This window comes from Oryzias melastigma, linkage group LG9 (genome assembly GCF_002922805.2).
Source record: "Oryzias melastigma strain HK-1 linkage group LG9, ASM292280v2, whole genome shotgun sequence".
NCBI lineage: Eukaryota > Metazoa > Chordata > Actinopteri > Beloniformes > Adrianichthyidae > Oryzias > Oryzias melastigma.
The window spans coordinates 8,613,463-8,627,222 of NC_050520.1; the positions used below are offsets into that span (position 1 = coordinate 8,613,463).

Here is a 13,760-nt window from a genome sequence, read left to right on the forward strand (position 1 = left end):
CATTTTTTTAAATCGAGATGTCGAGGAGGAGCAACGCAAAAAGATCATCTTATTACAATCATTTGTTTTAACCCATTCAAATCTTAGGTGCTTCTGAAACGCCCCACTTAAAAAAAACTCCAGTTTTCTGTGAAAAGATGCTTTTTTTCCTTTTAAATTGCTGGTTTGTACAAACATTTTGTTGTATTTTTACCAGGCTAGAAAGGTAAAAGCATGCAAATGTGTCTCCCTTTATGGAAAAAAGATGCATGTGTTTGTTGCATCTGGTCATTTTCATGGGTTAAAGCTTATAAAAGACCTAAATGAACATATCAAAGCCAGGTATACATTTTATACGGCTTATTTTGTTTCTATGTTTGGCAAAAAAAGAAGGCTGACAATCTCTTTTTCAGAGCTTCCAGTTGTCTCGGCCTTCTTTTGAGGGTGTTGCAGGATGTGGTTGAAGATCTAAAGAAAACTTGATTCTCAAAGCATATGAGGTTCGTGCCTAGCAAATAAAAACCAAGTGAATTTTCTCACATGCTTGTTAATGTCTTTTTAAATTCCTTCCATGAGTTTGAAACGCCTCAAATTGAGTCTTTGGTGAGCCGTGAAACTTGCACCGTCGGAGCTGCTTTTGCATAAAGTTGCTGGAATTCAGATCAGAAATGACGCTTTCTGTCAGATACTTGAGTTCAACGGATAAACTGAAATCTGATGTTGAGTTTGCTTGAAAAGGTCTGGATTTCCATCTTGAAGACTTGACGTGAACTTTTTGAATATGTACCCAGAATGTGTGCAGCCTTTCTGCCAGTGTTACTGTTGAAAGACATTCCCTGCTCATTTCAGTGGGCTTTTCCCCACACCTGGAACTATAGTTAAATCACTGACTTTTCACACCTTTAATTCTATTCATATCTGAGTTTATTTCTGCAAATTTGTATTTGAAGTTTACTGAACAGCAGTTGGATGACTTTCAGATTTCTCTTCTGCAGCTCTGATGCTTTAAATCTCCTTCTTCCCTTTATGAATCTCTCTTTTATAACAGGAAATGTTCCGCTTTGATATTGTGACCTTTTGCGAGGCGAAATGCTGCAGACATTGGCCGAACATCACTGCTGTCCAGTGAAATCTCTCTCTTATTGGGATCGTTGATAAACTTGAATGATTATTTTAAGATGGCCTGCAGAAAAAAAAGTCTTCCTTTGTGTGTTGATATTTCCAGTTTGGTGTAAAAGTGAGAAAAGTTTCATTACAAATGTAGCTCGGAGAGAGCATTTTTGACTCCTGAAAGCTCAAAGACGACCACAGCTTGTGTTTGAAAGGCCTTTATTTTGGTGAGCTCTTGCGCGCTAATGTGCCTTGTACGAAGGGCAGCGTTTGGATTCTTTTTGTTCTTATTCACAGAAGTGGATCACGGGAAGGTGACTAAAGTCGATCAGATTAGAGGAAAGAAGGGCAGTGATCCATTTCTCATTCCACAACTCGCCACAGAGTTGAAGTACGTTCAGATTTGCACTGATGACTACAACGCCCCTAAAAGGACATTAAAGTAAAACAGTTACAAGATAGCAAGCGGTGCACACCAGATAGCAACTGGTATGAACCCTATAGTATTTTGTGGGCACCAGACAGTATCTTGTGCGCACCTGCTAGTAACTTGTGCTCACCGGATAGTAACTGGTGCACACCGAATAGTATCTTGTTTGCACCAGCTAGTATCTTGTGCTCACTGGATAGTAACTGGTGCGCACCGAATAGTATCTTGTTTGCACTGGATAGTAAGTGTTGTGCTCAGAATAGTATCCTGTTTGCACCGGCTAGTATCTTGTGCGCACTTGCTAGTAACTTGTGCTCACCGGATAGTAACTGGTGTGCACCGAATAGCATCTTGTTTGCACCGGCTACTATCCTATGCTCACCGGATAGTAACTCATGCGCACCAAATAGTATCTTGTTTGCACTGAATAGTATCTTGTGCTCACCGGATAGTAACTCATGCGCACCGAATAGTATCTTGTTTGTACTGGCTAGTACCTTGTGCTCATCAGATAGTTTCTGGTGCTTACCAGATTCAACGCTATCCGGTGTGTGCAAGGTAAAACAGCATCTGGTGCACATCAGTCACTATTATGTTTTATTTTTTTTTCGTACTTCGATGTCCCTTTAGGGTCCCCATAGAGAACACTTTTTTTTTTTTTTTTTTTTTGGAAAAGATGTTGATGCCAAAAAGTTTTTGAACTGTTTGTGCCACAATTTGTCTTGGCTTAAACACTAAAAAATGCAGTTAGCAGGTCTTGGAGAAGCTAACTATGACATTTAAACCTTTTTTTTCATTTAAAAATGAATGTAATATCTGCCTGTTTATGACCAACCTTATGCTACATCTATAACAGCAGGATAAGATCCCTAAACTTTTGTTTGAATCCACAAAAAACAGTATTTTTATTCAGTAATGCCCATCAGAGGAAATGTGCGGACAAAACTATTTTGCAAACTATCAAGAAGCTCATAATTTAAAGCTTCTTTGAGTTTTGATTTCTCCATAAAATTGACCTAACTACATATTGAAGTATGATATGATTTATCCACCTGCTGCTTTCTCCACATTTGAACTAAAAGGTATAATTGTGAAAAGATGAAATCCCTGTTTCTCATTTTGAGCAGCTACTGCTGATTTTTTTTTTCCACTTGTCAGTAGCATCCTCTTGGAGGTTTTTTGTAGCAATCCTAATTTTGAATGAAAACCAGCCCATTCTTTTTAAACATCTCATTAAAACAGCTTTTTATTTCCTTGAACTTGCACTCTGATGAAGAACAAACTGTTGTGATGACACGTCGATTCCACAATGGAGGGAATTCATTTTCCTGACTGGCTGTATCTTCTGTTTCCTCATGCATTTGTGCCCCGTCTGCCTTCTCAGAATGTCTTCAACATGCTGACTTTGTAATAAAATACAATAAAATTTCAGCATTGAAAAAAATATGGGGTTAATGGAGTCATTTTTTTTATATTAAGCCAAACACTGAAGATTATTTTTAGACATTTAAAAAAGTGGGAATGTTGCTATTTCAGTCATTTTTTGAGTCTTTATTGAAGACTGAAGATATAAATCTAGGAATAATCCACCTCAAAAGAAAAAAAGGAACCAAACATAATTGCAGATATTTTAAAGCATTTTTAATTAGTTGGAAATCAGACGGATAATGAAACCTTACGAAGCTGATCAATATAAAGTTACTGTCATGAGGTCTGTAGTAACAGTGAAGTGAAAGTAGTTTTTTTTTTTTTGCAAGTGGTTACATTATAAACCATAATACAAGACAAAAGGTGACACTTCAACCACAAAAGCAATCTATGCACATCACTAATTGAAGTGACAGGAAGTTAACCCAATTATAAGCCTCCACTTCAGGAAGTAAAGTTTACAACTAGACATAAACCAAATTTTTTTTTCTTTTTTCAAGGACACTTTTATTTCCATATATATAAACAAACTGCATGTTTACAATTGGTCTTGATATCTTTGGTCACTTTTCCCTTTCTGTACATATTTTCTCTTCACAGCGTTTCTCCCAATATTCCAAGAACCTTCCCCACACGAGGAAAAGGTCCAACTGTAAAGGATTTAATCGGAAATTCCCACTCAGATGTGGAGGGTTGAATGCTTGAACAAAGTTACTGAACTACAATGAAACAACCGTTTTGGTCTTAAATAGAGCTTTCACATGTCCACAACCCTCCCCGCAAAATTCATGGAAGGCACTTGAAAATGTTTCAGCGATGCCGGCTCAGTCCGAGTCTTCGTCGTCCAAATACTCCTCAGCATTGCTGAGCGTGCGGGTAACGTCTGAAATGAGAGAATTTAAAAAAGGTGATGACACGGCTAAACATTCAAGACCCTAAACGATTATCTTTCTATTGTTAAAGCATGATATGCAGAATTCATAGATTTTTTGTCATTCATCGATGTGTGCTGATGCCAACAGGTCTCAATGAATTTGGTTTTGAGTTGTTCAAAATTAAAGTTGGTTGGTTATGCACATTTTAGGTAGTTTATTAGCAATTATTACGCAAATCTTACGGAATTGTGCATTATTTTCGCAAGATTCATACACAAATTTGTGGCTTTCCACGACCGTTCCAGGTATGTCCAACAGACGTTTCACGCGTGTATTTCCAACAATTGATATACCGCGCACAGATTAAGTTAAAATATTAGGTTAGGCGTATTTTATATACATCACAAAAATGATCTTATTCAAAGGACTTTTTTTGTACACTCATGATTCAAAACAATTTAAATAAAGAAATGCAATTTTGGGCCTAATATTCTTGATACATCATCCATCGTCAGACAAAAGCCACACGAACATGTTAAAAACACAATATTCATTGGAGAGGGTCTTTTTTTCTTGATCACATTTCTGAATAAAAACAGACTACAAGCTAATTTGTCAGCTATTCACTCGTTTTTTTTGAAGATGATGTGCTAATTGTTGATACAGAGTGGAACATTATGATCATTTCTATAAATTGTGGCTTTCTCACCCCCCTCCCAAATCTAAATTAGCAGTGGGTATTACAAAGATGAAGCAATCCTCCTTTTAAACTAACAGTAAACAGAGAACACGTTCTTCATTAAATGGTGGTATGTGTGTAAAAGGCTCCACCCCGGAGTTGGCTCCACTTACTGCTTCCCTGCTTCCTTTTGAGGAGTGACGCAGACTGGGCGTTGGTGGCCATGTCCAGAGCCAGTTTATTCTCATTGTTCCTGATGTCCGTCCGTGCATCTGAAACAAATATATGAATTCGCTTGAACCCAAGAGAAGCACAGCTACAGATATAAAGCTGTACCAGTTTGAGGAATTCCCTGGTTATCTTTTTTACATATATTTAATCTTAAAGCTGAAGAGATTTTAAAAAATAAATAAATAAAAAAAGACTGACCTTTGTTGAGCAGCATTTCCACAATGTCAGAGTAACCCTTCCAGGCTGCAGCATGCAGCGGAGTGTCCCCAAGTTTATTCTGAAACATGAAAGCACTTTCACACGTTTGACTAGCACTCGAGCTCCCAAAATGTTTGCATTAAAGTCATTTCATTGCTTAAAACTGTTCGATGGCAGCTGGAGAAAGAAAAGATTTGTTGTTTTATGAGTTGGAAAGAAAATCTCACTTCAGCTCCTGATACTTCTGCTTCCTGAAAGAGCTCTTATCCGAGTCCAAAAGTCGTATTTCCCATTGTGGAACAAATAAAGGTCTTCTTATTTGTACTCTTTAAAAACGCAATAGCATCTAATACTTCCACAAATGAATAACTTTGTTCCCAATTCTGCATCTTACCCAGCAGCACATGCCTTAAAACCAAAAACCTGCAAATCACTGCAGCAAAATGACAAAATGAAGCGACAACATATTTTGTTATCATAATGAGAACAAATATTTCTGCAGGAAACAATAAGGAATAGTTCAATTTTTTACTTCATGTTAGTTTTGTTTATCGAGCTTATTAATGTAGCTAATTATATTTAGTAAAAACATGTATAACAATATCTTGTAATAGTTTCATATTTTTTGAGTCACATTGGGTTCAAATGTCAAAATCAGGAGAAGAAGAGCCTAAAATGCCAGAAACTGTGCTAGGTGGCAGAAATGCATGTATTTAATAAAACTAAAAAAGAACCTATAGAAAAAACAAAGAAAAAACAAATGACCTGACAATGTAGAACTGAGAACCAGACGCTTCTATACACTGAGGACAATCACCAGAAGTGAAGTCGGCTGTGGATGATTAACCTGAACCTGAAGTGACTGATACCAAAAACGCCACTGAGAAACCAAATCAACCCTGAAATCCACACAGCATCAACATGGTAATAGTTTTAAATATTAATTATCCCAACATTCTGGGGATGGAAGTTGTAGGAAAACTGTTTAAAATATTCCCGTTTGTATTAAACTTAATGATCATGTCTGCAGCACAATGACAAAATAAAAGCTTCAAGTGTTTTATTGCTTTGCATGTCTTCCAAGTCTATGATAAAGTGAGTGAACTCATGTTGACAATTTAGTTTTATAAAAAATAATGTTATCACTTTCACCTACACAGGTCTCATAGCTGAGTAGGTATCCAATATTTGCCGTTTCTTTTTGTCTGTGACATTGTTTCTTTTTAATTTTCAGTGTTTCCTTTTATTTGCAAATTCTTTTTTTTATTTACAACATTGTTTTTTATTTTCAACGTTTCTTTTCATCTCTGACTTTATTATGTGCAACATTGTTTCTTTTCTTTTTTTTGAATCCATCTTTATCCGTGACAAAATATCATTATTTGTAACATTGTTTTTTTTTTTTTTGCAGTATCAGGAAGAACCACGGACAGAAAAAAAAAAACTCGTTAACAAATAGCATTTAGGCTAACACGATGTCACCGCATTTCTGGTTACCATAGAAACGTACGTGGTTGCTGTAAAACTTTGGCTGGGCTAACCAAACTGCTGACAATGATGTAAAAAATGTCATCAGGCTCTTATTTATAGTGTTTAACCGAACGTCAATATTCCAGTGAGAAGAAAAAAAAAACTGCTGATGAAGTTCAATGGGGTTCCTCTTCAACATTCTGTCATCAAACTGCAGACAATAATTCTGTCCGACTGCAATAAGGTCACATAGAGCAAGAAACAGATCTGCTAAGTTCAGATTAGAAAAATAAAAATGCAAAATTTGGTTTAGCTGGCAGGCTTTCTTCTTTTTTGTGCATGCAGCTCACTTGGGGTGGTTCCCCGATCTTTTCCTTTCCAGGTTGACGGACTCGACATTCTTACAAGGGGAAATGTAGATTTCCTTGGAAAGCAGCTAATTTTTCCAGAACTTATAAACAGCTGACTGAAATAACACTAAAAGGGTTGTAAAATAAACAAATTTATTTTTATGTATTGCCTATAAAAGTCAAAAAGTAAATTATAAACTCTAGTATAATTTTAATAAATGTCACATAAAGTCGGTGTAAAAATGACTGTTCGGGCTCCCTATTTTACTTTAAAAATTAGTTTTTTTATATATATATATATATATATATATATATATATATATATGTTTTAAAAATGTATTTTTTTTTTACGTTTTCTTTAAGCATGACAGGGCAAAATGTACATTTTTCCGACACTTGTGCAATCATCCTAAACACCTTCACTTCCTTTTTGTCAAAGGGTGTATTCTGCCTAGAAAAGTTCATCGGTCTGGACCAAGTCTACTTCATTTAGTCTGAAACTTTGCGTTTGGTCTGTATTCAGACTGTCTTTCAACAAGACTTTTCTGTTTCAAACTAAAGATCTCTTCAGTTATTAGCCAGGAATCACACAGGCGGGGCAAGGCACAGAGAAAGAAATCATGGATGTGCAATGCTTGTCAGGATAGTTCACCAATTCATTTTTTTTATTTTCCTGACCAATTTTGCACGCTTGTATCAACGTCAGATACAACATTTTTACTGCTACTTTGTTCTGGCTAAGGGAAAATGCAACTGTTACTGGCAAGACGACGACTATGACAGTACGCCGATAAGTGTTTGTGACACATAAGATTATTGAGAAAACTGTGAGAAGCAGTGTGTATCAAGTTTAAAGTCGTTTCATTGAGCCTCCATTCAACTGACCAAATTTCAACAAGTTGCTGAGTCTTTATTGCTGCTCTGCTTACATCCCATAATGCCAAGTTACAGTGGCCCTTTTGGTCCAGTTTTTCCACTTCAAGCATTCAGACTGAGGAAAATCATAGCGAACCAGAACTCAGTCCAATTGAAAACAAATTGAGAACACCACTAAAGATGGGTCTGAGACCGGTTCCAAGTCCAGGACCAGGGTTCTTTTTTTTATTCAGACTGAAAACGATGTGTTCCGGATCAGAGAGAAACAAACTCCGGTTTACTTTAAGTCACCCAAATGTGTCAAGTCTGAATACACCCTCAGTGAACTAGTGTTTTAGCCACCTTTCTCCATCACTGACTGTATAAGAACTGGACTCAGTAACCCCCTTTCCTCCTTACTTCCAAATCAGAAGTACCTGCTGGTTCCAAGAAACCAAAATCCCACAGACTTCTATTGAGAAATAAACAGCTATCACTTTGTCATTCTATTTGCTCGAGTAACCATAATATATTTTTGGCTAATCCTTAATTTCTGTACTGCACAATATTCAAGTTATAAACTGACCAATCAGATGGCTCAACAAGAGTAGGTGGTCTCACTTTGAACTTTTGAAACCTTTGACAAATTCTCCATAGTTTCCTTTCAAGAGATAGAGGTGAAGAATTAAAACGAGCTCACTCCTGATTGGTGAGAGTGGTTGCCATAGAAACGATGACTTGGCCGACTTGCACTAATTATTGCTTATTGATGACTTCTGGTTGCAACTTGGCAACATCCATATGGTGGGAAAAAGGCGACAGAATTGACTATTGGGTTGGAGCCAGAAGCAGGTCATCTTCTATGGGTGACGTCACACTCACTCAGTCCAGTTCTCATATACAGTCAGTGGTTCTCCATCAGAGTGACCCCCAGTTTGTAGGAGGTTAATGACCCGGATGATTTTGATTCTTATGAACAGTCATGGCTGCTGCTGCCCATTTATGAGACTAGAATAAACCCAGTTGTTGCTGCAAACGCTGATGAATGATAACCGCTGCGTGTACCCAGTTGTTGCTGCAAACGCTGATGAATGATAACCGCTGCGTGTCTGAGAATCTGACCTGCTGGTTGAGCTCCACGTTGGACTGGCTTAGCAACAACTCCACCACATCTGAAAAAAGAGAAAAAAAGAGAACAAACATGATGGCACATGCTATAAAAACAATCAAGCAGGAACAATGAAAGCCCGAGATAAACTTCCTGTTTTCTGAGCTCGATTTCTCATACGAATTGAGTTGGTGGCGGTGTGTTCAACTGCATTCACTAGAAGATTCCAGGTGTCTTCAGTGTTACCTTTATGTCCTCCGTGGCATCCCCAGTAGAGAGCAGTGTTTCCAGCCTTATCCAGTCCGTTAATTCCAACCTTGTTGTCAACACATTCTCTCAGCCAGCTGAGATTACCTAAAAAAAACACACAAAAATAAGCACAAAAATGTTTTTGAGTGGTGCTAAAAGTCTGTGGTTACAGCAACTTTTTAAACAAAAACATTTTTTAAAATAAATGTGGCTAATCTTACCTCTTTTAGCTGCTTCATGCATTGGATTATCGATAGACTCTGCCTGTTCCGCAACTAAAAAATAAAAAGCATAATCCATCTTCATTCTTCTCTACTTATTTCATGACCTCAATTAATGAAAGTTTTTACTCACCATAGTTACTTGGAATTAGCCCCGTCCTTCCTCTGCATGTTCCCTTCCACCAATTACTGTCACTCTGCAGTTAAAAACCAGAGTTAGTGAATTGTTTAGCCAAAAAAATGTAAATGTGGAGAATTCAGAGAAGCTGAAGAATAGCAGCAAAAAATACCTGGCTGAGGGTGGAAACATTTAGCACAAAAGAAAAGGGACAAACTGAGAGAAAAATAGTTTAAAGAAGCAGAGAAAACTGGAAAAACACACAAAACTGCAGCTCAACTGAACACTTTACTCACTGTGTCAGAGATGTACAAGATGTCACCTTCCTCAAAGTACAACTCATCTGGCTGAAAATAGGAAACAGTTTGTGCATTTATAGGATACATGTTATATGATTAGTGACAGGATATTATAAACAAATCTGCTGCTGCATCATTTAATATCACATTTAGTTGTAAATATCTGACTTTTTAACTAATTTTGCAACTTAGAAAGAATTTGGAGAATATTTTACACATTTGTGGAAACATTTATAATATTTTAGATGAATTGGGAAAATATATAACAAACATTCATGACCATCAGATGGCTTTTTTATTATTTCTACAAATATAATCAATTTTATGTGGTTAAAATTCAAATATTCTTACTGTTCTGGGATCAAAGTTGTACAAGGCTCTGAAAACCTTGACTTGGCCTAGGAAGAAAAAAAAACAGTCAATGTTAGTTATATTATTGTTGCTGCTTGCAGAAAAGCATTAAACGATGTTTGAGCATAAAAATAACCCCTGCTGCCTCCTCATAGCCTCGCATACCAACAGCTCAGTTTCAGTCAGATTTGATCTGATTGCAGCTGCCCTGCAGCACTGAGTGTGGTCCAATGACAGAGGTGTGGCTCCTTTGTGGCTATGACAACATACATCACTGCATATATGATGTGCAGTCATTGTCGAACACCAGCCGCCCTCTGGGTCTGTGAACCTGCGGCTGGAATGCTACCGGAGCGGTTGGGGCTTTTTTCATGGTGACCCCTATAAATGCTTGAAAAGGCATTTTTTGCTTCTTGCAGGGCGCCAGACTTTATATTTATAACATAAATGTGCAGTTTTTACAGTCCATGTTTGAACCACTGCTTTGCATCAGTGGAAAATAATAGTGCTACTTAAAAAAATAAAAAAAACAATTTGAATTTTATCATTTTGACTTGCAGTTAGAAATCAAGTTTGCTCACAGCAATTGAGCAATGATGACTAACTTTATTAAAAAAAAAAAAATGAACCTCAAATAAATGCAAATCACATGACCTGAGGCTGTGCCTCCCTTCTGCTGCTGCACAGGCTCTTTTTCAGGGTAAAACACTGCATCAGTGTCTCTGATTGAAAGGGGTTTGGTGCTGCACAAGGTCGGGTCTGTGCAGCTAACATGTCTGCTCTGCAGGCCCGGTCATGCTAATCAAAACACACGCACGCCTGTTCCAACTGCACAAGGTTCCTGCAGCGATTCAAATTCAAGACAGGTAAAAGACATAAAAGAATTCATGGCTTCCAAGTATGAAAAACAGAAGCTCAGACTATAATTCACTCTCAGATGTTTTTATTTTATTTTATCAGGAGCCAACTGTGACATATGAAACTGCCTGTGGATTTGTAGTAAATGAAAGACTAATTAATTAAAGCGTTCCCAGTGGTCTTAATTATGATTATGCCATTTTTAGACTAAATAAATAGAACTGTCATTTTCTTGTACATAGTTTCTGCAGAGCCCCTCACATTGCTAACATTACTGGTACAATAAAAATGGTGATCAATATTGGAGCTATCCAGACGTCCAATTCTGAGCCAGATATCACCTCAGACGAGGAGACCGACGATGGACTTGTATCTAGTCGTCTACAAGTGCATCAGAATAGAGGAGCAGGGGGCTTATGGCCCACCCCAGCACGTTTTCTACATAACAAAAACTATATTTTTCAAACTGCATTTTTGTTTTCTGCCCCTGATTCATTGCAATTTGAATAAAGAAATACTTAAAAATGAAATTTTAATCTTACTTTTCTTAATTTACTGTTTTTTTTCTGAGTATAACTCTGGTTTTTTTTTTGCATAGTTTGTCTGACATCCAACGGATTTAGTGATTTGAAGTGTTATGGCTTGTTAGCATGTTCTTCATGCAACAGTTATCTTAATTGTTGCGCTAATTTACTAGATCCCTACTTTGTTTTATGAAGCTACATGTGATGCTATGTTCACACCGGGCTCTGACACACATGTTCAAGTGACCACTTCCAATGTAAAGAAGCATACATGTGGAATTTGAGTTTCTGTTTTCAAAACTCTCGCTCTCACTCGTCGTTACTCATCTGCTTTCAGACTATGTACAAAATGTGCAGCAATTGAATGTGCATTAAAAGTTAAACCAGTTGAACTTTGTCCAATCAGATTTGGTTGTAACGTTTGGGTAGCGCCCTTTTCAATTCATAGAAGTGCCAACTGTTTGAAACTTGATTATGAAATAGAAATTAATAAATGTGGTTTGTGTCCTGGCAGAAATATATGACACCAAAAGTCTTTCATATATCGGAATAGAGCTGTAAAAGAAAAGCTTTGCACCGCTTTGACATTCTGGACCAAACCTCTTCCAGCTGTGAGTACATGCATAGTATGTGGTTGCAACAGTCCAGTGTGAACACCATCTGCTAAAAGAATGCTTCTTCTTGAACTTTTGACATTTGCTCAGCGTGTACATAGCATTATGATAAAAAGCCTGCATATATTCAGCCTTGTAATGATTTGCCTTGATTGTTCTTGTTTGCGTATTTAATTAAATACATTTCTCTCAAAAGTGTGACTCATAATACATTTTTCTTCTTTATTATGAATATATTTTGCTGCTGCGACCTATAGTAGGTACCACAGAACATCGCGTGTTCAAATCGCCATTGAAGAACTTGGTTTCAGCATTGGAAAATGTAGTGTTAATATATGCAATGGCAGTTTTCTTATTACTTTGAATTGATTTCATAGCTTTGTTAAAACATAGAAGACTAAGGCTTTTAGTTCAAAATAATAAACTGCACTTGGTAGAAATAAATAGAGCCTGCAATTGCATAAATTGATTGATTATTAAAAATATATATATATGTCGGAGCACCTGAATAATATCCTGTAACAATTAAATGGTGTTTGGAGCACAGATGGGGAAGATGTATCTTGATATTGGTACCTTCAAGGTTTCTCATTGTTCTATCCAGTAAACAACGGCCATCATTAAGATGAAAAATGTTAATAACTTGCTTAATTTTAGGCCTCTTAAGCCATTTTATTTGTTCAGAATTGAAACTATCATTTGTGGTCATCAACTCTTGTCTCAGGGCCTTAGAAAATTGTGGCTTGTGGCTTTTTAATCAGAAAATATGCCACAAGAACATGTTAAAAACACATTTTTTTAAAAAAAAAGAAAGACTGAATTCCCTGTTGCGTCAAGTGATAATTTAGCATATAAGAGCCACACGCCTGGTCTTGTTAAATATGACTGCAATGCTGGATGGCCATGTGGGGTCATGAGCTGCTGAAATCATGAGATTATTAGGACAGACGGATAGGGTGATCAATAATCCTGAAATACTCTTAAATGCATGTATTTTGCATTTGAATTAGTTTGTTTTGCACAGAAAACCATTAAAAAATCTGCCGGTTTGGTTTGACTGAACAGACACGTGTCAGTGGAGGTAGAGTGGAAGTGGGTGACTGGATCATCACCCTTTCCCCTAGAAAACCCGCTGAATCGCACCTCTTGTCCTGTGATGGAAATAGGGAAGTTGGCCGAGGCCTGCGACTATAGTGGTGGACGCCCCCGTCAGTTCAAAAGCCTGTTAGCAACCGCGTTCCTGCCGCTCAGGCCTGGACCACGACTACGGGAATGACTCGCAGCTTTTTAGAGTCCGTCCCTTTGCTGTTTTGTTGCGATTCAACAACGTAGCCTTTCATTTCCCGTGACTAATCACAGCCAACACCGGCAGCAGCAGCGAGTTCGGAGCTGAAGAAGAAGTTCCGACTAAAGTTTAACGTCAACTTCGTTCGTGTGGAGTTCGGTTTTTACCTGGCTTGGCCGGCTTGGGAGGAGGCTTGGACATCTGTGGCGCTCAAAGAAAAAGGAACAAGAAAAGAAGAATGAAGCTTGCGCCTGAAACGTCAAACTGAGAGACAGTTTGCACCGAGAGCTCCCAATGAGGAAGTCCTGAGGCGGAAAAGTGACTCTGCGCATGCGCGGCACCTGCTACTGCAAAATGAGCTGATCGATAGATAGATAGATAGATAGATAGATAGATAGATAGATAGATAGATAGATAGATAGATAGATAGATAGATAGATAGATAGATTTTTAATTACAAAGTCGAGATCCAAATCGCAACACAATTAAAAAAACATATTTAATACAGCAGAATTAAAATAGAAGTAA

General features: G+C 37.4%; 2 protein-coding genes across 2 annotated transcripts in view; one reads left to right on the top strand and one right to left on the bottom strand.

The window, feature by feature from the left end:
- mapkapk5 (MAPK activated protein kinase 5) overlaps positions 1–1,537 on the top strand; it is a 15,312-nt gene extending 13,775 nt beyond the window's left edge. Inside the window, exon 14 of the mRNA XM_036213455.1 lies at positions 393–1,537. Coding sequence (XP_036069348.1) covers positions 393–421 — 29 coding nt within the window. The 3' untranslated portion in view covers positions 422–1,537. The remainder of the gene's footprint in view (positions 1–392) is intronic.
- Positions 1,538–3,145: 1,608 nt separating this feature from the next.
- ostf1 (osteoclast stimulating factor 1) lies at positions 3,146–13,572 on the bottom strand. Its single transcript, XM_024275901.2, has 10 exons — positions 13,400–13,572; positions 9,952–9,998; positions 9,598–9,648; positions 9,317–9,380; positions 9,184–9,237; positions 8,960–9,067; positions 8,728–8,777; positions 4,931–5,009; positions 4,675–4,773; positions 3,146–3,830 (listed from the first exon to the last, which is right to left on the bottom strand). The coding sequence occupies exons 1-10, from the start codon at positions 13,431–13,433 to the stop codon at positions 3,772–3,774; spliced, it is 645 nt and encodes a 214-aa protein (XP_024131669.1). The 5' UTR covers positions 13,434–13,572; the 3' UTR covers positions 3,146–3,771.
- Between the last annotated feature and the right edge of the window lie 188 nt (positions 13,573–13,760).